This window comes from Sturnira hondurensis, unplaced genomic scaffold, assembly GCF_014824575.4.
Source record: "Sturnira hondurensis isolate 20B ecotype Veracruz unplaced genomic scaffold, ASM1482457v3 Scaffold0003693, whole genome shotgun sequence".
Taxonomy (NCBI): Eukaryota; Metazoa; Chordata; class Mammalia; order Chiroptera; family Phyllostomidae; genus Sturnira; species Sturnira hondurensis.
Genome location: NW_028076324.1, coordinates 4165163 through 4183360, shown reverse-complemented (window position 1 = coordinate 4183360; position 18198 = coordinate 4165163). Strand labels below are relative to the sequence as shown.

General features: G+C 44.2%; 1 protein-coding gene across 1 annotated transcript in view; it reads right to left on the bottom strand.

The window, feature by feature from the left end:
* Window positions 1-11678: 11678 nt before the first annotated feature.
* The window catches only part of PINX1 (PIN2 (TERF1) interacting telomerase inhibitor 1), a 73255-nt gene continuing 66735 nt past the window's right edge, over window positions 11679-18198 (bottom strand). The window contains exon 7 of the mRNA XM_037042181.1: window positions 11679-12376. Coding sequence (XP_036898076.1) covers window positions 11909-12376 — 468 coding nt within the window. The 3' untranslated portion in view covers window positions 11679-11908. The remainder of the gene's footprint in view (window positions 12377-18198) is intronic.

The window sequence follows — 18198 nt, the reverse complement described above, 5'->3', positions numbered from 1 at the left end:
ACATGAGTATGGTTATAACTGTTCTATCTCCTTGGAGCACTGACCCTTTATTATTACACAGGGGCCTTCTTTACCTCTTGTAATAGTTTTTGACTTAAAATCTATTTTGCCTGTAATTAGCACAGCACCCGTGCTCTCTTTTTGTTTCTCTTTGTCTGGAAAATCTTCCATTCTTTCACTTTCAACCTGACTCTTAGATCGAACATGCATCTCTCAGACAGCACATAGTTGCATACTGATTTTTTTCTTGTTTTTGTGCATTATCATTGTATGTCTTTTCATCAAGTTTAATCCACTTACATTTAAAGTAATTACGGATATGAAAGCACTTGCTTTGCCATTTTGTTTATTTTCTGAATGCTTCTAGCTTTTTTGCCTCTCCTTTCCTCCATTACTGCTTTCCCTGTGACCAGCTGACTTTGTGTAGTGACACATGTTGATTCTCTTTCCATTTCCCTTTCCTACATTCAACACGTTTTCTTTGCAGTTATCAAAGGGATTAGATGCACCATCCTAAAGTCATGATACTCTACCCTGAATTGATACCAACTTCATTTCAACAACATACGAAAACTGCTCAAGCTGTAGCCCTGCTTCCCTTACTCTCTGTTAAAGATATCACAACATCATCCTTATATTTTATAAGGTAACATAGATTAATATATTTTATTCACTTGTCTTTTAAATACTGTAGAAAATAAAAGTTGGAGTTATACACCAAAATTACAATACTATTTTTTAATATTCGTCTGTTTGCCTTTACTTTACAATGAAGCTTACATTTTCATGTGGATTCAAGGTACATTTCAACTTGAAGGACTCCCTTTAGAATTTCTTGTAAGAATAGGTCTAGTGGCAATGAACTCCCTCAGCTTTTCTTTGTCTGGGAATGTCTTACTTTCTCCCTCATTTCTGAAGAACAATTTTGTCAGTATAGGATTGTTGGTTGGCAGTTTTAGAATTTCACATTTTAAAATATATAATCCCATTGCCTCTGCCCTTCAAGGTTCCTGCTGAGAAATGTACTAATAATCTTATTGGAGATCTCTTGGGTGTGATGAATCATTTATCTCTTGCTGCTTTCAAAATTCTTTTTAAAAAAGTCTTTCAACAGTTTGATTATAATTTGTTGGTGTGAGTTTCTTTGGATTTATTGTATTTAAAGTTTAAGATTCTTGATTCATAGCTATGTAGTTCACTATATTTGATACATTTCCAATCATTTTTTCAAATATCCCCTGATTCTTTCTTCTTCTGGGACTCTCATAATGCTTATATTGGTTTGCTTGTTTATGTCCCACAAGTCTCTTAGGCTCTCTTCATTTTTCTTTCTTTTTGCTCCTCAGACTTGATCAGTTCAAATGTGCAGACTTAAAGTTTACTGATTCTTTCTTCTGCCTATTTGAGTCTGTTGTTGAATCCCTCTAGTAAAAATTCAGTTATTGTATTTTTCATCCCAGAATGTTCTGCTTGGCTCATTTTTATAATTTCTATATTTTTATTTATATTGTCATTTTATTCAGGCGAGTTTTCCTAATTTCCTTTAGTTTGTATTTTCCTTCAGTTCTTTGATCATATAAAAGACATTCGTTTTTGTCTAGTAGCCAGTAGTTCATTAAAGAATAAAAATATAGTTCTCTGTGGCTCTTGTATCATGTGAACTATTTAAACTCACTTATCAGTTGCAACATGTTTTTTTAAAGATTTTATTTATTTATTTTTTACACAGAGGGGAAAGGAGGGGGAGAGGGAGAGAAACATCAATGTGTGGTTGCCTCTCACAAAACTCCCACTGGAGACCTGACCCACAACCCAGGCATGTGCCCTGACTGGGAATTGAACCAGTGACCCTTTGGTTCGCTGGCCAACATTCAATCCACTGAGCCACACCAGTGCACAGTTCAAGTATGTTTTGAAGGTCGATTCCAAAGGCTTTTTCATGTAGACAATCACCTTGCAACTCACAATTAAGAGGAAATTGCAATGAAAACATGGGCAAAAGATTTGCATGCTTTAGGAAAGCTTTGAAAATGGCCAATAGAGCACATGAAAAGATGCTCAGCATTATTAGTTATCAGGGGAAATTGCAAATTAAAGCCATAATGAGATGCTATTTTATATATCTACCAGAATGGCTAAAATTAAGATGGAGAGCACCAAGTATGGGTGAGGATGTAGAGCACGGAGAACTCCCCTAAACCACTTTTGAGACTGTAAAGTGGTAGCCTTTGGAAAACTCTTTGGCAGTAGCTAAGTTAAACTGATGTTTCTCATGTGACCTGGCCACCCATTCCACTCCTAGGTATTTCCCCACAGGAAATGAAAGTGTATGTCCAAATGAAGACTTTTACTTGAATGTTCATTTGAATGTTCTTGTATTTGAAAGCTGAAGGTTTATGCACAAGAGTATACAATTGCAAAACTCCCAGATGTTTGTCTGATGACTGGATAAATTGTGGTCTGTCTATACAGTGAAGTTTATATAGTAATCAAATGAACAAACTACTGATAAATACAACAACACTGTTTACTCTCAAAAGAATTATTCTGAGTTAGAATGATTCCATATATATGAAATTCTTTAGAAATAATAACACTGTGATAGAAAGCAGGTCAGTAATTGCCAAGGGGCCAGGGCAGGGGGGTGGGAAGTGATAAGGAACATACAGAACCTCATTGGCTGGTATAAGTGTTATATATTACAATAGCTGTGGTGACTGCACAGCTGTATCCACTTCTCAACACACTAAATTGCACACTTAAAATTGGTGATTTTTATAAACTCCACTTTAATCAATCTGACTTTAAAAAATACAACACTGAGTGCTAGGCACAGATTTCTTTGGGCTACAGGTGCCCAGTGCCCAAAAATGCAGACATGTGGAAATAAGAGGAAATCATTTCATTTACTCAGTCATTAAGTCCATCATTTTTTTACTTGAACAGTAATTCTTAAACATGAATTAAAAGATAGGCACAATGTTAGGTGTTGGAGATACAGTGGGAAAAGCTTCTCCAGTGACAGGTTTGGAAAAAAGCCCACAGTCACCTCCAAAGGAGCCAAGGAGAGAGGCACGTAATCCACACCAAGAGTGGTCAGAGAAGCAGCGGACCGCCGAGCAAGAGCTCGGACCATGAATCTAGTGTGCTTCTTCTCAACTGGGTTCACAGGATGGCCCCCCCAGGGACAGCTGGGAGGCTCTGCAGCACAGAGGATGGGGGGTGCTCTGGAGTCAGGCAGGTGTGGGCTCCAGGACTGGTTTGGCTACTTGCTTGATGTGTGATCTTGAGAAAATGTCAATCAAGCAGAATCTCATTTTTTTCACACCCCAAAGTAGGGTAATCATAATTAGCTATGGGTTGTCCTGAGAATTGGAAAATAATTACAAAGCATGCAGCTTAATAAAAGATGACTGATAATGAGATACGCACACCAGCCATCCTCCCTGGTTAGCACGAGCCTCTTTTTTGAATTGAATGAATTCGATGTGTGACATTGGGTAGGTTTAAGGTGTACAATGTGTTACTTGGGTACATTTATATATTATGATATGACTGCCGAGGTACTGATATTTATCACATTAATTATAGTATAATATAATTATCTATATTAATCATACTGTGTCTTAGATCTCTACGGTATAAGCCTTTCTACCATCTTGGCCAAGCACAAGTAATGAGAAAAGAAAGGACTGGGACCCCTGAAACTGAAAACTCACACAGTGTCACACCCAGCAGACTTGGGGTGGGGTGGTCTCTGGAGCCTGAGTACCTCCTGAGAGCCAGCCCGGAGACGGCTGTGGCCCAGAGACTGGTACTGGACACGAGAAGTCATCTAGTCCCTTTCTTTCTGCGCAGGGTGGTTCTGTACCAAATCACTGCTCTGGCTTTTGTCCTTCTGATGAAATTCCTAAGGTTCCTTCCAGCTCCAAAACTCCAAGATCTATGAAGCAAAACTCAAAACACTAAGGTCCTGTTTCAGCAAAGGGATTTCAAGGTCATCGCTCCCGACTGCCTTCTGAAGAGCATAAGTACTCTGCACTAGCTCCTTCAAACTCTGAATTGTCACTCATGCCTCCATGCACGGGGTCTTGCTGCCCGGGGACACCAAATGAGCATTCCTTGGCTAGCAAAATCTTTTACATGGACAATTTCCTTCTGACTTTGGATACATAAAATTGGGACTATCTGAAGGAAGCGTAGGGCTTTATTCTTCCAACTTGCATGACCCAGTTGACTACATGGTGAACTTCCTGAGGGCTGGAACCACGTCTGTGTCATGTTTATATTCCTGGAACAGAGCTGTAGCTACTCACAGTTTGTGGAAGGACTGAATGAGCCCATCTGATGGTGCCCTCCGTGTCATTCCGAACACCTGTCCTCTTACACGTGAATTACATTGTCATTACTAGGAAGGCACTTTATACCCCCAAGTAGTTTAATCACACATTGAGCTGAATAACTCCAATTATTAAAAACTAAAATCAAACATAGTATCCATAAACTTTCTAGGATGAAAAAGGGTTTGGAGCTTGGGAGACAGCCCTTTCATCTGCCACATCATGAACTGTTGACCTTGGTGTAGACACTGAGCCACTTGGAGCCTATTTCTTCATCTACACAATGAGGAATGGAATAACACAGCTCTTGACTGGTGGAGGGGAGCAGGCCTGCTCAGCTTGGGGCCGAGTGTTTGGAAGACTCCTCTGGTTTGGAAGACGCACTGGCTCTCGTGGTCCGAGTACACTTGTTCTTCCTCTTCTAGCACAGCTACCATCATTTGTTCAGCTCAGCTTGGCAGGGCCTTGCCCCATCTCAGCAGGATTTTGTAATCCCTCCAGGCTAATCTGCAACAACTGGCTCGACTAGGGCTGCCTAGGAGTCCCAGGCAAGGGCAGGACCCTGCAGCCTGTCACTTGAGAGGTCTGAGTCAATGTGAGCGCGCCCCACCCTGCCCCGGGCCTGCTCACAGCGTACCTCCTTCATGGGGAGCCCTAAGCCCTCCTGGGACTCTGGTGTCTGCAGGATGACCTGACCACACCTTCCTGTGTTTCATCCTGGAGCTTGTCCTTCAGGGAAGAGTGGCTGCGGCATGCCAAGGGTCACTCAGGGGTCATGGCCATGGCTCTGCGGAGGCTCCCTGACTGGGGTCCCCAACTGCAGGGAGCGCTGACTTTCCCCTGTTTCTTGTGCTTGGAGGAGGAGAAGAAAATGTACTGAGGGCCTCGTCAAGTATTTTTTTCCCCACTAATCCTACAGGTACCACTCAAGGGAGATTTGAAAACGGAGCCCTGGGAGGGGGTCACTTGAGATCCCAGGGGTAAGGTGACAGTCACAGACAAGGCAGGGCTTAGGGGAGAAGTAGGAATTCATAACCCAACCCTCCAGTCTGGTGAGGAGGTGTCACATATACTGGTTATAGTGTTGAGAATTTGAAGGAACCCGAGTGGGGGTAGTGGTCCCAGCAGTGCCCCTTGATTGAATACAATGCAGGTCTTCAGAGCATGGGCTCTTGCCCAGCTGAGGTGTGTTCATTTGCTTCCTCATGTACGTGTCCTTCTCTACCTGTTATGTGCGAGGTGTTGTTGTCCTGGGTGCTGCAGAACTGGAGAGATTACTTCATCTTCAGGGGCCCTAGACTTGAACGGGGCGGGGGGGGGGGGGGGGCAGACATCCATAAGCTCTAATACCAGGCAGACTTTGATGAGTCAGAAAGTACTAGGAAGATTCAAAAAAGGGAGAGATTGCTTCTGAGGGCCAGATGAGGAAAGGCTGGAGAAATGGTTGACGACATCAGGGGCCGGACTTTAGAGCCAGTAGGTAGAGAAGGCCAGTAGGAGGGTGGGGGGCAGTGACACAGAAGAGGCACAGTCATGCACTAGAGCCAGACAGAGTGCCCAGGGGAAGGGGCGGGGATCCCCTCAAGGCACTGGGTGCAATGGTCCAAGAAGAATTATGTAATGAATCGGATGAATGGAGAAGAGGGGTGTGACTCTCCAGACAGAGATCAAGAGGGAAGGAGCGCTAAGCTGAGAGCTCCTAAGAGCAAGGACTGAACCTAGGACATGGGTGGCAGTCACTTAATGAGGGTGAACGGCTGTAAACGACCACGTTAAACTAGAGTGAGAGGGCAGGGTGCCCACAGCAATAACAGGGCCCCGAGGCAGCCTTGAAAGGAAGAACAAGAGTTCCTGTGAGACCGTTTGAATGTGAGGGGCCCTCGGGATGGTTGGCTGGACATACAGGATGAAAGCTTGAGACCGACCGACAGGTCGGGGGCAGAGATACAGACCTGAGAATTATCTAGAAAGAACAGAAACATTGGCCATGAGTGTATGTATGGAGAGGAGAGACAGAGAGGGAGAGAGAGAGAACAGAGAGTGAAGACAGACTACAACATTCAGACTAAGTGTCCTTCTCAGAGAAAACGTAGGTGACGGGAGGAGAGCCGAAGAGTATTTAGGAAAGTTTTAGGGAGTCTAGGCTAGTTGAAGGAAGACGACTAGCAGTCTAGAATAAGGCCACCACCTGGGGAGCCCCGTGACTTGCGAGGGTGAGGGAGGAAACGAGGATGTCCCATCAGTGGAGGCTCTGGGGCACCCACCCCTGCATTCTGACAGCCTCCCCTCCCCAACCTGGAAGGCTGGAGCTGCAGTTTGCCTTCCTCAGTTGGCCACTCCTCACACTGTTTGTCAACATCTGGTTTTTGTTCCATCCCGGGTCAAAGGGTGTCCCTGGTGGCTAGGTGAAATAGGCCTACCGCAAGGCCACCTCCCCTAGTCCTTCTGCGCCATTCCCTCAGCAGACATGCTAGTGAATGACAGGAGGGACAGGGCGGAGGAGGGGGTGAGGTTAAGAGAGAGCAGCTGGGGTCTATTCTTCAGTCTCCACTTAGGTAAAAGATTTTTAATTCACTCTGTGTGGAAGAATGTGCATATAATTTTGCTTATTTATCACAGTTACAAGTGCTAATAAGGTAGACTTCAGTAGAAAGTCGCTTCTCAGGTTGAAGTTAATGAGTCAGCCAAGAATTGCTTACAGATTACTACCTGACTTGATAATCACTCACATGAAGGCTAAAGGTGACAAAATACCATCTCACTGGGGCAGAGGAGGCCAGGGCCTGGGTACGGCCCATTGACGCTGTTCTAGGACATGGCGACCTACTCTAAATGACACAAGTTCGGAGATCTTGAATGTGGGTGGACCTCATAATGGATTAGTTACCCAGTCCTGAGTTGGTCTGGGCTTAGTCCAAGGTGGGTGCTCAGCAAATGTTTTTATAACAAACAACAGCCTCTCAGCATCCATGGACCTTTCTCAGAGGAAACCAATACCGGAAAAAGAAGATGTAACTGGTTACAAAATTCTTCCTTTGAAAGTTCACTGCTAATGCTTACACAAAAATTGAACCCGGGGAGAAAAAGGAGCTGCGGAGCGACTGCGTTCACCCACACACTGCAGCCATACCCAGTGCGGTGGCGCCCGAACAAAGTCCCCTTCCCACCTCCCTTTTCTCCTTGCTGTCTCTCTGCCTTTGTCCCCCCTCTTACTGGTCCCATAAAGGCTTTGCACATGCCATTTCAGTGTAGTCCATATTTCCTAACTAGATAGTATACTTTAGGCAAGGAGTCTAGTCACCCTTTTTATTAGGACAGGATACTAATTTGCTCACTAATAACCAAGAGCTATAAAATCGCACATCACAGCACGGATCTGACTTCCCCAGCCCCACAGCCAGCACAACAGGCTCCAAACTGCAGCGGCTGCAGAACCCACAAGATAAACAAGGTGCAGGTGGGGGAATTCTTACTCAAATCTATAAATACAGCCGCTGCTTGCTGGTCCAGGCTGAGATCACTCAGGCAGACGGTGCTGAAACATTTCTCTGATGCTGTTTCTAAAAAAAAAAAAAAAAAAAAAAGCAAAAAACCAGGCAGGTCCCAGCTTGCTCCTGAGGAGTCAGCCAACAGGTGAGGGAGGAGAGAGGCAGAGATACTCGCTGTGATATAAAACCAATGCTCATTTTGGTTTCGCCTTTGGAAGCATCACTATTTCTTGCAAATTAGAAGAAATTCTTTTTTTTTTTAAAGCCTGGCAAACAGGTTTTAAGAAGTTGAGTTACTTAGCCAATTCCCACCAACCTCTTGACCGACTTGGCAAGGAAAGTCCACTGAGCATTTCAAATGTGCAGGCTACCTAAATGCATTTTTTACAGCGCACGTAGCAGTGAATAATGCTAACTCCAGTTCACTGTAAAACTCTTCAGTTTGCCACCTGCTTTCACTGGTTCTCCGGGAGCAGCAGAAACCTCATTATAAAAAAATCGAAAGCAGCCCTTTTATAAAAGCAGAGTTTATCTGTTTTTAAAGGAGATAACTAATGACAGTGCTTATATCATGGGTTGAGGACTGTTTGAGCTGATTAACTTAAAGTGTTGGAATAGGGCCAGGCACATAGGGCCCCATGCAGTAATAATTATCTATTAGCAGAAAGGAAAGAAGGGTGCTGTAACATTTAAGAACCTCTTAATTGGATAAGTCTTTTCTTGGGTATCTCTTAAAACTCTTAAAACTGCAAGATGCCAAGGAAAGCATTGAAGAATATAAATATATGAGAGGTCTGTCCAGAAAAAGTCCAGCCATTGTTAACATAACAAGAATGGTTTGCGCAACATCCATGTAACTTGGCAGCCAAGAGAGTGGACCGGAATGCACATGCGTGAACAATGATGACTTCACGGTAGTAGTCAGCAGGGGACTTGCAGGTGTCTAACGCCCCCACTGACTAAGCACGTATATTGTGCGGTCGTTGCATTCAAAATGACTGAGCAAGTAGAGCAGCAATCTGTATCAAATTTTGCGTTAAGCTTGAACATTCCTCTGTGGTAACTATTTGGATGTTTCAGAAGACCACAGCTAGGGGCACCTGGTGATTGGCAACTCATCACAACAATCTGCCCGCTCATACATCATGTCTCACGCAGGTTTTTGGCAAAACATCAAATCACCAAAGTGACTCAGTCCCTTCCTGCAGCCCAGATTTGGTGCTCTGTGACTTCTGGCTTTTCCCCAAACTAAAATCACCTTTGAAAAGGGAAGAGATTTCAGACTACCAATGAAATTCAGGAAAATAAAATGGGCCAGCTGATGGTGATTGGGAGAACTGTGTGAGGTCCCAAGGTGCCTACTTTGAAGGGGACTGAGGCATCATTGTCCTATGTACAATGTTTCTTCTCTCTTGCATGTTCTTCAGTAAATGTCTTTACTTTTCATATTACATGGCTAGGTACCTTCTGGGTAGACCTCATAGTTTCTACCAAGTGAAAATATTAATGGCAAAAAATATGGTTCATATGTTAACAATGTAAGAAATATGTCACTCTGGCTGGTGTGGCTCATTTGGCTGGAGTATCAGGGCATGTGCCTAGGTTGTGGGTTTGATTCAGGAGTCATCCCCAGTCAAGGATTCTTTGAGAGGCAACCACTTAATGTTTCTCTCTCTCCCCCTTCCTCTCTTTTGAAAAAAAGCCATGAAAAAATGTCCTCCGGTGAGACTAAAAAAAGAAAAAGAAATATGTCTAAGAAATAAAACTTTGAAGCGCATTTATTTTATTGTTCTAACTTCCACTTACATCCAAAAAATTAAGTGGCCTAAAGAAGAGACACTTGGGAAACTGAAAGCAGCAGATTTCTAGTGAAGATTAAGCTTCCATGTCCTTTGAAGCAAATGGTCACACCGTCTGCTCTTCGCCGGGCGTGTACTTTTTTCTCAGGCTACCCTGAAATTCCTAATATCATCCAGGAATTCTTTCTGCAGTCCACTAAAATAATAAAAACCAGACTACAGGTTCTTCCTATTTGGCTGCACCTAAACAACCCTGCAGTGCTTCCCTCTTGCCTTGGAACCCCCAACTCCCAGCACTTCCCTCCAGCACTTCCCTACTCTGGTCCTCCTGGCCGGCCCTCACCGCACCTGACCGATGCCTCTCGCCTGCTTCCTAAACACTCACTTGCTTCCTTCTCCTGCACACAACTTGGTATATTCTCCTGGCTCTCACTTTGGTAAAAAAAAAAAAAAAGCTGAAGTTAATAAAAGGCAACCCCCCCCAACTCTATGTATATCTACACACATATATGTGTGTGTGTGTGTGTGTGTGTGTGTATGTGTATGTATATATATACGGAGGGAGAGATGGGGGAGAGAGAGAGGTTTCGCACAATCCCACTGCCTCCTGGAACTCATTTCATATACAAGACAGAACGAGCAGAGATGACTTGGGCATGTGACTTTTAAAATCTTTAGTGCTTTATTAGACTGGACGTTAGCCTCAGATTCTGAACTCTGGGGGCCTTGATAAAACTCAGGACTAGACCTCAGGCTCTGAATTTGTAAGAATTTCCTCTACGGGTTGTGTGTGATTTTTAAAACAATTCACACCCTTCAGAACCCTTAAAAAACTAAAATCAAACATCCTTAATTTATTTTCTCAATTCTAAGAATCTTGGGGCCATGCTTCAATATCTAACGTCTGATTCTCCCCACCCTGCCCAGTTAAAATCAGGGCAAAAGGTCATCAGATTGTGTGTGTGTGTTATCCAGTGTGATCTATAAATCAGTGGAAAAGAGCACCCGCCCGCCCCGCCCCCACAGCTGCTGCGACACCTCCCTCAGAAGCAGGCCAGCCTTCAAGACTGCAAAAGCAGGACAGGGAGTGGGCAGCTAGAACAGGGTTAGAAGAAAACTGGAATTGAGAAATAAGGGTGGGGGGTGAGGATGAGGGAATAAATGGACAAAAAGATGGAGAAGAAAAGAAGGAAGAGATAAAGAGAACAAAGAAAGGAAGAGAGGAGAAACGGGCAGAGAAAACAATAGGGCTGGACCTCTAAGTTGTAAGCACACATTTTCTTTTTCATTCTGTGTCCCAAAGAGGGTGTGAAGGGATCTGGGTAAACAGCACACAGGGAGACGCCAGGGTGTGGCCGAACGCAGCATGAACTCAATGGGGGGGACAGCATTTGGTTTGAGCAGGGCCAAACAGTATCTTTTACATTTATGTACTATTAACACTTTTAAGAACTTTTCACAAGCGAGTTCCAGTCTAGAGAGTGACTGACTTCCAAACAAAATTAATCTCCTGACCCTAGACTCCCAGTTTTTCTAACCTTCCCAGGACCTCGTGATTGTTATAAAAAAGGTAGGGTCCACTACAGGGGTCTGCACTCCAGCACCTCCACACAGACCACCCACTCCCCCTGAGAGCTGGAAGGTTAAACCGTCCGGAGTCAGGTCACGTACACTTCGCAGCCTTGGGGAGAAGGCCTCAGATCACGTGGCTGCCACTGCTTAGTGGAAGAGAGGGCGTTAGAACAATTTCCCCATCAAAACTACACCAAACTAAACCAAACCAAACCAACTCTCTGACTTGGAAACGTAATCATATAATACCTACTTGGCAAAAATACATGGTTGGCTATAGAACAAAAAGAACTATCTGAATCTAAACTATTACCCTTAATCCTTTAATTAGACTAAGTCCTTCAGAAGGAAGTATAGTTCACTGTTATGGAAGGAAACTAAAGGCGAATGTAGATTGTGATATACCCCCACACACCGGTGCCCGCACACACTTGACGTGTGCATACGAGTATCAACGAACACTCGTGGCAAAGGACTCAGAATCTACAAAGAAATCTGTTTACGAGGGCCTCGATCTGGAACATTAAGAAGTTCTTCTGGGAATACGATTTGGGAACATGTAGTGAGAGGGCGAGACTCGGCAGTCCGCGGGCATGTTAAAGATGCGCACAGACTCTCCGGGGTGCACTCTGCTCTGACTCCGGGCCAAGCTCTTTGCCTGGCAGCGCCCTGACACCTGAGTGGCTGGAAGGCCCTGGCTCGAGAGACTCTATTTGGAACCTTTCTTCTTTTTCTTCTTCTTTTTCACTAGCGTTTCATCTGGTGTAGCATCCACTGCTGTCTCAACTTGCTTTTGTAGGTTTTTCTTTTCTCTTTTTTGGGGCTTTCGTGGTAAGTCCTGGCCATCCAGTGGCCGCATACAATTCTCTCCACCCTCAGCGGAAGCGTCAGAATTCTGGTCCCAGTGAGGGTCTTCGAGCTGCTGCTCAACTTGGTATCGCTTTTTCTTGATCTTGGCTTGCGTGTAATTCTCCGCATTTGTACCTCTTGCCTCTTTCTTTCTTTTCTTTTCCCCTTTCCTTTCCATCTGGGTCTCTGGAAGGTCAGGCCCTGAAGCCATGGCCTGTGGCTTGTTCTTTAGCTCTGCCATCCGCTTGGCAAAGTACTCCTGGATGGTGAAGGCACTGGTGGTCGTAGAGGAGGTGTCAATCCCATCTGCAGCAGGACTGGAATCATCCTAAGGTGTGGGAGAAGAGTTAAAACTGGTTAGGCGCCAGCCGTTTACGTCTCAGGGCACCCAGAGGACTCCAGCTGGAGCCATTAGTACTCAGTACTCAGGCAGCAGTTAGAGACCAGGCTGAGTATCTAGTTTCTGTCCCTCCTGCCCCGGCTCCCCTGCCCCACCACTCCCATAGAGTTGAACTGCAAAACACAGAACAGGGTGGCTGACACTTTGGTTGAACACTCTATGGGGTGGTAGGTTGAAGAGACTGAAGCTACCTTCAGAAGTCAGCTGGAAAATCACCTAAATGAAATTCTGGGTCAACAGCACCTTAGCAGCAATGCTATGAATGGGAATGAAGTTCCCAGAGCATCCCGTGAAGAAGGGGACACTGAAGTCCTTGTGCTTTGCGATGTGGTCAGATGCCCATGTCAGCTCTGTTACGGATCACACAGGTCTTTGGGCACTGATGTAGGAACTGAGATGCCACGTGTGTATGTTAACCCTTCTCATACCAGGAGCTACATGCCACCCCGGAACCTGGCGTGATGGGAACACCTTCTTTCTCCTCCAAAGGCGTGGGCCCTGGCTGCCATTCCGGGAGAGAAGGCACCAGGGTTGGAAATGCACACACTCCACGTTCCTCCCAGAAAGAACAGGTTAGCTCGGGAGCCCTCCTCCCCTCGGCGGGGCATGAAGAGAAGGGAGACACCTCCAGCCCTGCTCTGACAGGGACTAGATACTCATGGCTGTGTTAGTGTTGTTTCTAAATATGAGGAATTACTCATATTTAGTAACAGGGCCCACTCACATTTAGCTATGAGGGCTCACTTGTAACAGCTGGGATTAAGTAAGGTTTACATTTTAATTTTAAATAAATACATTCTCACTATAAGGCCTGAGAAGTGAGAGGAAATTTCTACCTTAATAGGCTGGGATAAAAAAGTGAAATCCTGGTACCACTATAGGAATTGCAGCTGGCTGGCAGTAGGTGATGAACATGAGTGTTGAAGAATATAAGGGCTATGCTTTAAGGAAAGTCACTGTCTAGAATAACTTTGCCCTCAGAGACTTTTTAAATAATCAAATCACTAAACAATAATGCTAAAGTCATAAATATCGGGCTTCTTCCTTCATATTCACTCATTCGCACAGGAACAGACAGGTTGTTTGAACCTCTCACATTGGGAGTGTGGGAAGAGCTGTCTGAAAGACTGTTTTCAAATTAAGACTCTACAAATAATTCCGAACTTGGTGGGAAAAGCTCTAACTTTATCACAAACCAACCCATATACATAGCCTGACCGTGCATTTTTCTGATAGACCAGCACCTAAATGCTGGCTCAGTAGAACCAAAGAGCATCACATTTGAAATTCTGGCAGAATCAATATTATATAGGTGGACAACTGGGTTTTGAGTGGCTACTGCCTCAGAAAACTCTCACCAAAGGGTACCTTACCAATAATATCACACCTTATCCAATCTACCCACACATATTTTACCCAGGCCCCTCAAGAACAATACCTGTGGTCAAATTTTAAATTTCAAAACGGAAAATGTGGAAAATGTGGAATAAGCCAACCAAGCTCTGGGAAGAAGTTTAAATGTTACCTATTAGCATTCAATGTTGGCTGATTCCCACCAGGTAATTCTGAGAAAAATATAAAAATAGCTGTCCCAGGAGACAAAAACAAGGTCACTTTTTTTGTTCCTCAAATATTGAAAAAGGGCTGAAATTTTGCATAGCAGGATGGAAAATCTTCCCAGGCTGTGCTGGTGCGTGCTGATCTCAGTTTAATGGACAAGAAAGGTCTTGCCTTCCGTTTCAGGGCACACAGCCACACACAGGCTCTGTGACGGTGGCCTGTTTACGTAAAACAGGGCTCATTCGGTTTCATGGGATTAAAAGGAGTTTGTCTTCCATGGGTTAACCCTTCTGGAGTGTATCTGTATCTTAGGAACTCAAATTTGAGTGATGTCCTGTGGCTCCTAACCTTGCTCACCTATTATTACCTTCCGAATTCCTGCCTTTCAGAAATCATGGGAACTAATTGCTGGTGTTAATTGCACTTTAATTATTAGGAAATAATAAGACCATTTGTGAGTCACTTGTTGAATTCAGAAGGCCTTTCTAATCCCAGAAAATAACTATGCTCATAAGCAACTCCTCCGGTGGTAAAGGTTTAATAACCATGGGCCACTGCACACCAGGTTTAGCAGGGCATGGCGACAAGCAAGAGAGGTGCCAGCACCTGAGTCCCATTCACTCCGAGGAAAGAGCAGGCAGAACAATGACTTGCTGGGGAGAGCAAGCCACCAAGTTTTGGTGGCTTGCCAGGGCAGCCACCCTCTGACACTGCGGCCCTGTACCTGGGTTCAGAACCACGGAACAAAGGAGGAACAGGTCGCAAATCCGATGATGCCCAGGACTTACATTTTACAAGCTCATAATTTATGAATTTAGAATCATAAACCCAGTTTTACTACAGCGATTACAATTCCCATTTCTATATTCTTGTCCATGAATATGAAACAATGTACACCTTTCCAAGAAAACTAATATTTTTCATATCTGGTCTCAACTTCAAAGTGAATAAGCCTTGAGAAAATTGCCAGTTACTTTTTAGTATTTCGAAATAGGAACAGCTTGCATCTTCCCATGTTTTCATTCAACATAAAATACAACCTAAAAAATCCATAATGCCAAACATGAGTTTCACTACTTTGTAAACTTTGAGACTGTTCTAATTTGCTAAAGATGTTTTAAAAACAAGTAAAATAAGTTTACAATTATACGTTCAGGACCAAGCAATATACCTAAGATGAAGCTTTTCAAAGAAAGAGTTCAGTGGACAAGGGGAAATGTTTAGAGAAATTAGCAAAACAGTTTTAAAGATCTCCCCCCTACATTTGTAACAATCCACTGTTCTACCTCTCCTATCATTAATTAATAGTGATTAATTATTAGTTAGACTCCTGAAACATTTTCAATGTATTAGAGAAGCTTTTTTTTTTTTTTAGGGAGAGGGGAAGGGAAGGAGAAAGAGTGGGAGAGAAACATCAATGTGTGGTTGCCTCTCATGTGTCCCCCACTGGGGCCCTGGCCTGCAACCCAGGCATGTCTGGGAACTGAACCAGCAACCCTTTGCTTCACAGGCCCATGCTCAATCCACTGAGCTACACCAGCCAGAGTGAGAAGCTACTCTTTTAAACATACAAATAGAACTAGTTTCTTGTGTTGTTGCAAAAAATGGTTTCACAGGTTCATCTTGTCTGTTCTCAGCACCCTGCTCTCTGCTCATTTCTTTTAGAACCGATAAGTGTAACAGTATGAGTTAAAAATGCTTTTGATGGTCGATTTTCCCAAATGATAGCCAGGGCCTCAATTTCTACCCCATCAGTAAACATTCCCTGTGTTAGCACTCAGGAGGACCTGTTCCCCACTTCACAGAAGCTCAGGTTGAAAGTCCTAAGAGCCCTGCAAGACCGGCCCACTCATCACACGAGGAAACGCCCCCCGGAGTGGCTGGAGCTGTCACTTCTTAGATGCCTCCCACACACCAGCCACTCACCAGGGGCCAACTCACGCGGCCCCCACAGCAGCAGTCTGAGCAGAGGCCTGCTGCCTTTTTCAGAGACAGAAACAGAGACGCGGCCTTCCTCCCTGTTACAGCATCCTGGCTTCTGGCTTGCAGCACACAGACTCGAGAGTCCCCGTGTCGCTGTGTAACTGGTCATGTGGTCCAGGGACTAAGGTCTGCATTCTACTTTATGAGAGCACAAGTTAATCGAGGCAAAGCTTCATGTAGAAAAGAAAAATGTCACCAGAAATACATACTATTTTCTAAACAGAACAACCTCTATTACCTAGCTTGTAATTCATATAAATAAAAAATAGCCTAAAGCCAGGATTAAGAGTTTTATAATTTGCCGAATTAGCACATAACTTCCCCTGGCAAAGTGTGAGTGTTTTAAAAGCAGGAAGTAAAACCCAAGGTCAACCATCCACCTAAGGACTCTGTTGGACAGATGCCAGGCAGCTTCCACCTGGACATTTCCACTACAGACAGCGGTTGCGTGGTGTGGCAGGCAGTCCATTCCACCGTGAACTGGCCTGGTCTGCTTCCTCTTAGTAACGGGCAGATTCAAGTGGTTTATGACAGTATACTGTATGCTGTGAGTGGAGCTGGAGAATCTGAAAGCCTAACCCTATCTCTGGCCATTCTGAATCACCACTGGGTGGGGGTGTGGGAAGAGTGGATTTAAAGGACACAAGACCTGGCAGAGAGACAGAGATATTAATTATAATCAACACAATCATACCAGGCGCCTGAAAGATGCCCCAAACTATGCATGCCAGCTTTTCTCAAGTGTCTACAGAATTATGAGTGTGATCTTTGTTTTGATGAGGAATTCTCTATGGAGGCTTTGCAGCTCAATGAGCTATCTGCTCAAGCTGCCCTGGGTTCCTCCAGTCATTCGAACGTGTGTACTGAAATGGACTAATAGTAAAACGCCCAAATGAAGAGGACTCCTTTTTTCATTGTTCTCATTAGAACATTGTCAGTACCTTTTGGAGAGAGAATTGAGTGAGGTGCTGGGGCACATGCAGCATAACTATAGAAGCTTACTACTATGATAAGCACACCAGTCCAGGGATGGGGTTCAAAGGCAAAACCTTTCATCGCAAAGCCCTTATCATCTGTCACTGCTGATCTTAAGTGACAAGATGACTGAAGCCTTTTGATTTTCATGTTAAGACAGAGATCATATTGCAAAAGTAATTCTTCAGTGAACTTTTCTCATTAAAAAAAAAAACAATACTCAAGATAATAAATTTAGCAATTGGGGTTATTAGCTCTGATAGCTCTTGCTTGTGATGAACAAACACGCCCCATCCCAGCCCATCTGCGGTCAGTTCCTATTAAATCAGTCCGAGCAGAGTTAAGAAAGCATGGCAACTGAGTAATTTGAAAGAATGTTCTGTGTTTTTTCCAAACTTTATAGCAGGATAGTTGTCTTGACATATTCCTGGGAAATAGAAATTACACCCATCCACTTCGGACAGAGGTAAATTCAGGTACAAAGTGATTTCGTGACTCATCAAGACGAAGGGAGTGCTGGGCTGTGTGGGCACTGAACCCTTTGCCGACGGAGGGAACAGACGGGCTGATGCGGTCACCCCGCGCCGGACTGCGGTGCTCCCCCAGACCCTTCATATGTAGCCATGTGCATCACCTTTTTTAAAATTTAATCTGTATTGTATTTTTTCCATTACCATTTGGTCCCTTTATACTCCTCTCTCCCACATAAGCTTCTTGAAGATCAAGTACAAAACTGTCTCCTTCAACAAGACTTATCCCCTGAGGAACATTCTCGTATTCACTTCCTATGGCTAGCAATTAGTTACATCTATTTTCTGATTTTGTCTAATTTGCTTTTCTGTAAGCACCTTCCCAAAGAAATTTTAAATTCCTTGAGGGCAAGAGATCATTTCTGTTTCATTTGTGTCAAGCACATCCTCTCTAAGGAGGAACGAACATACGGTGAGTGCTCAGGGACAGCACAGAAGACACCGCGCCCGACAGATCAAGGCCGGGATGTGCTCCCGTGGAATGATAAGCCTTGTATTTGTTGGCGTAGGTTCGTCTGCTTGCCACGCAGGGCTAATGACTAGAAGGGGTTTGGAAGAGTAGGAAGGAAAGAGAGAGTCAGCATTTTGCAGTGTATATTCTTCCCATCCAGATAAAACCATTCCCGTTTAATCAGATGCCTCCTTCCTTATGGTGCCAAGTGCGTAACTCCTGCAAGTACATTGGAGTGCCTTTTAGTGTTA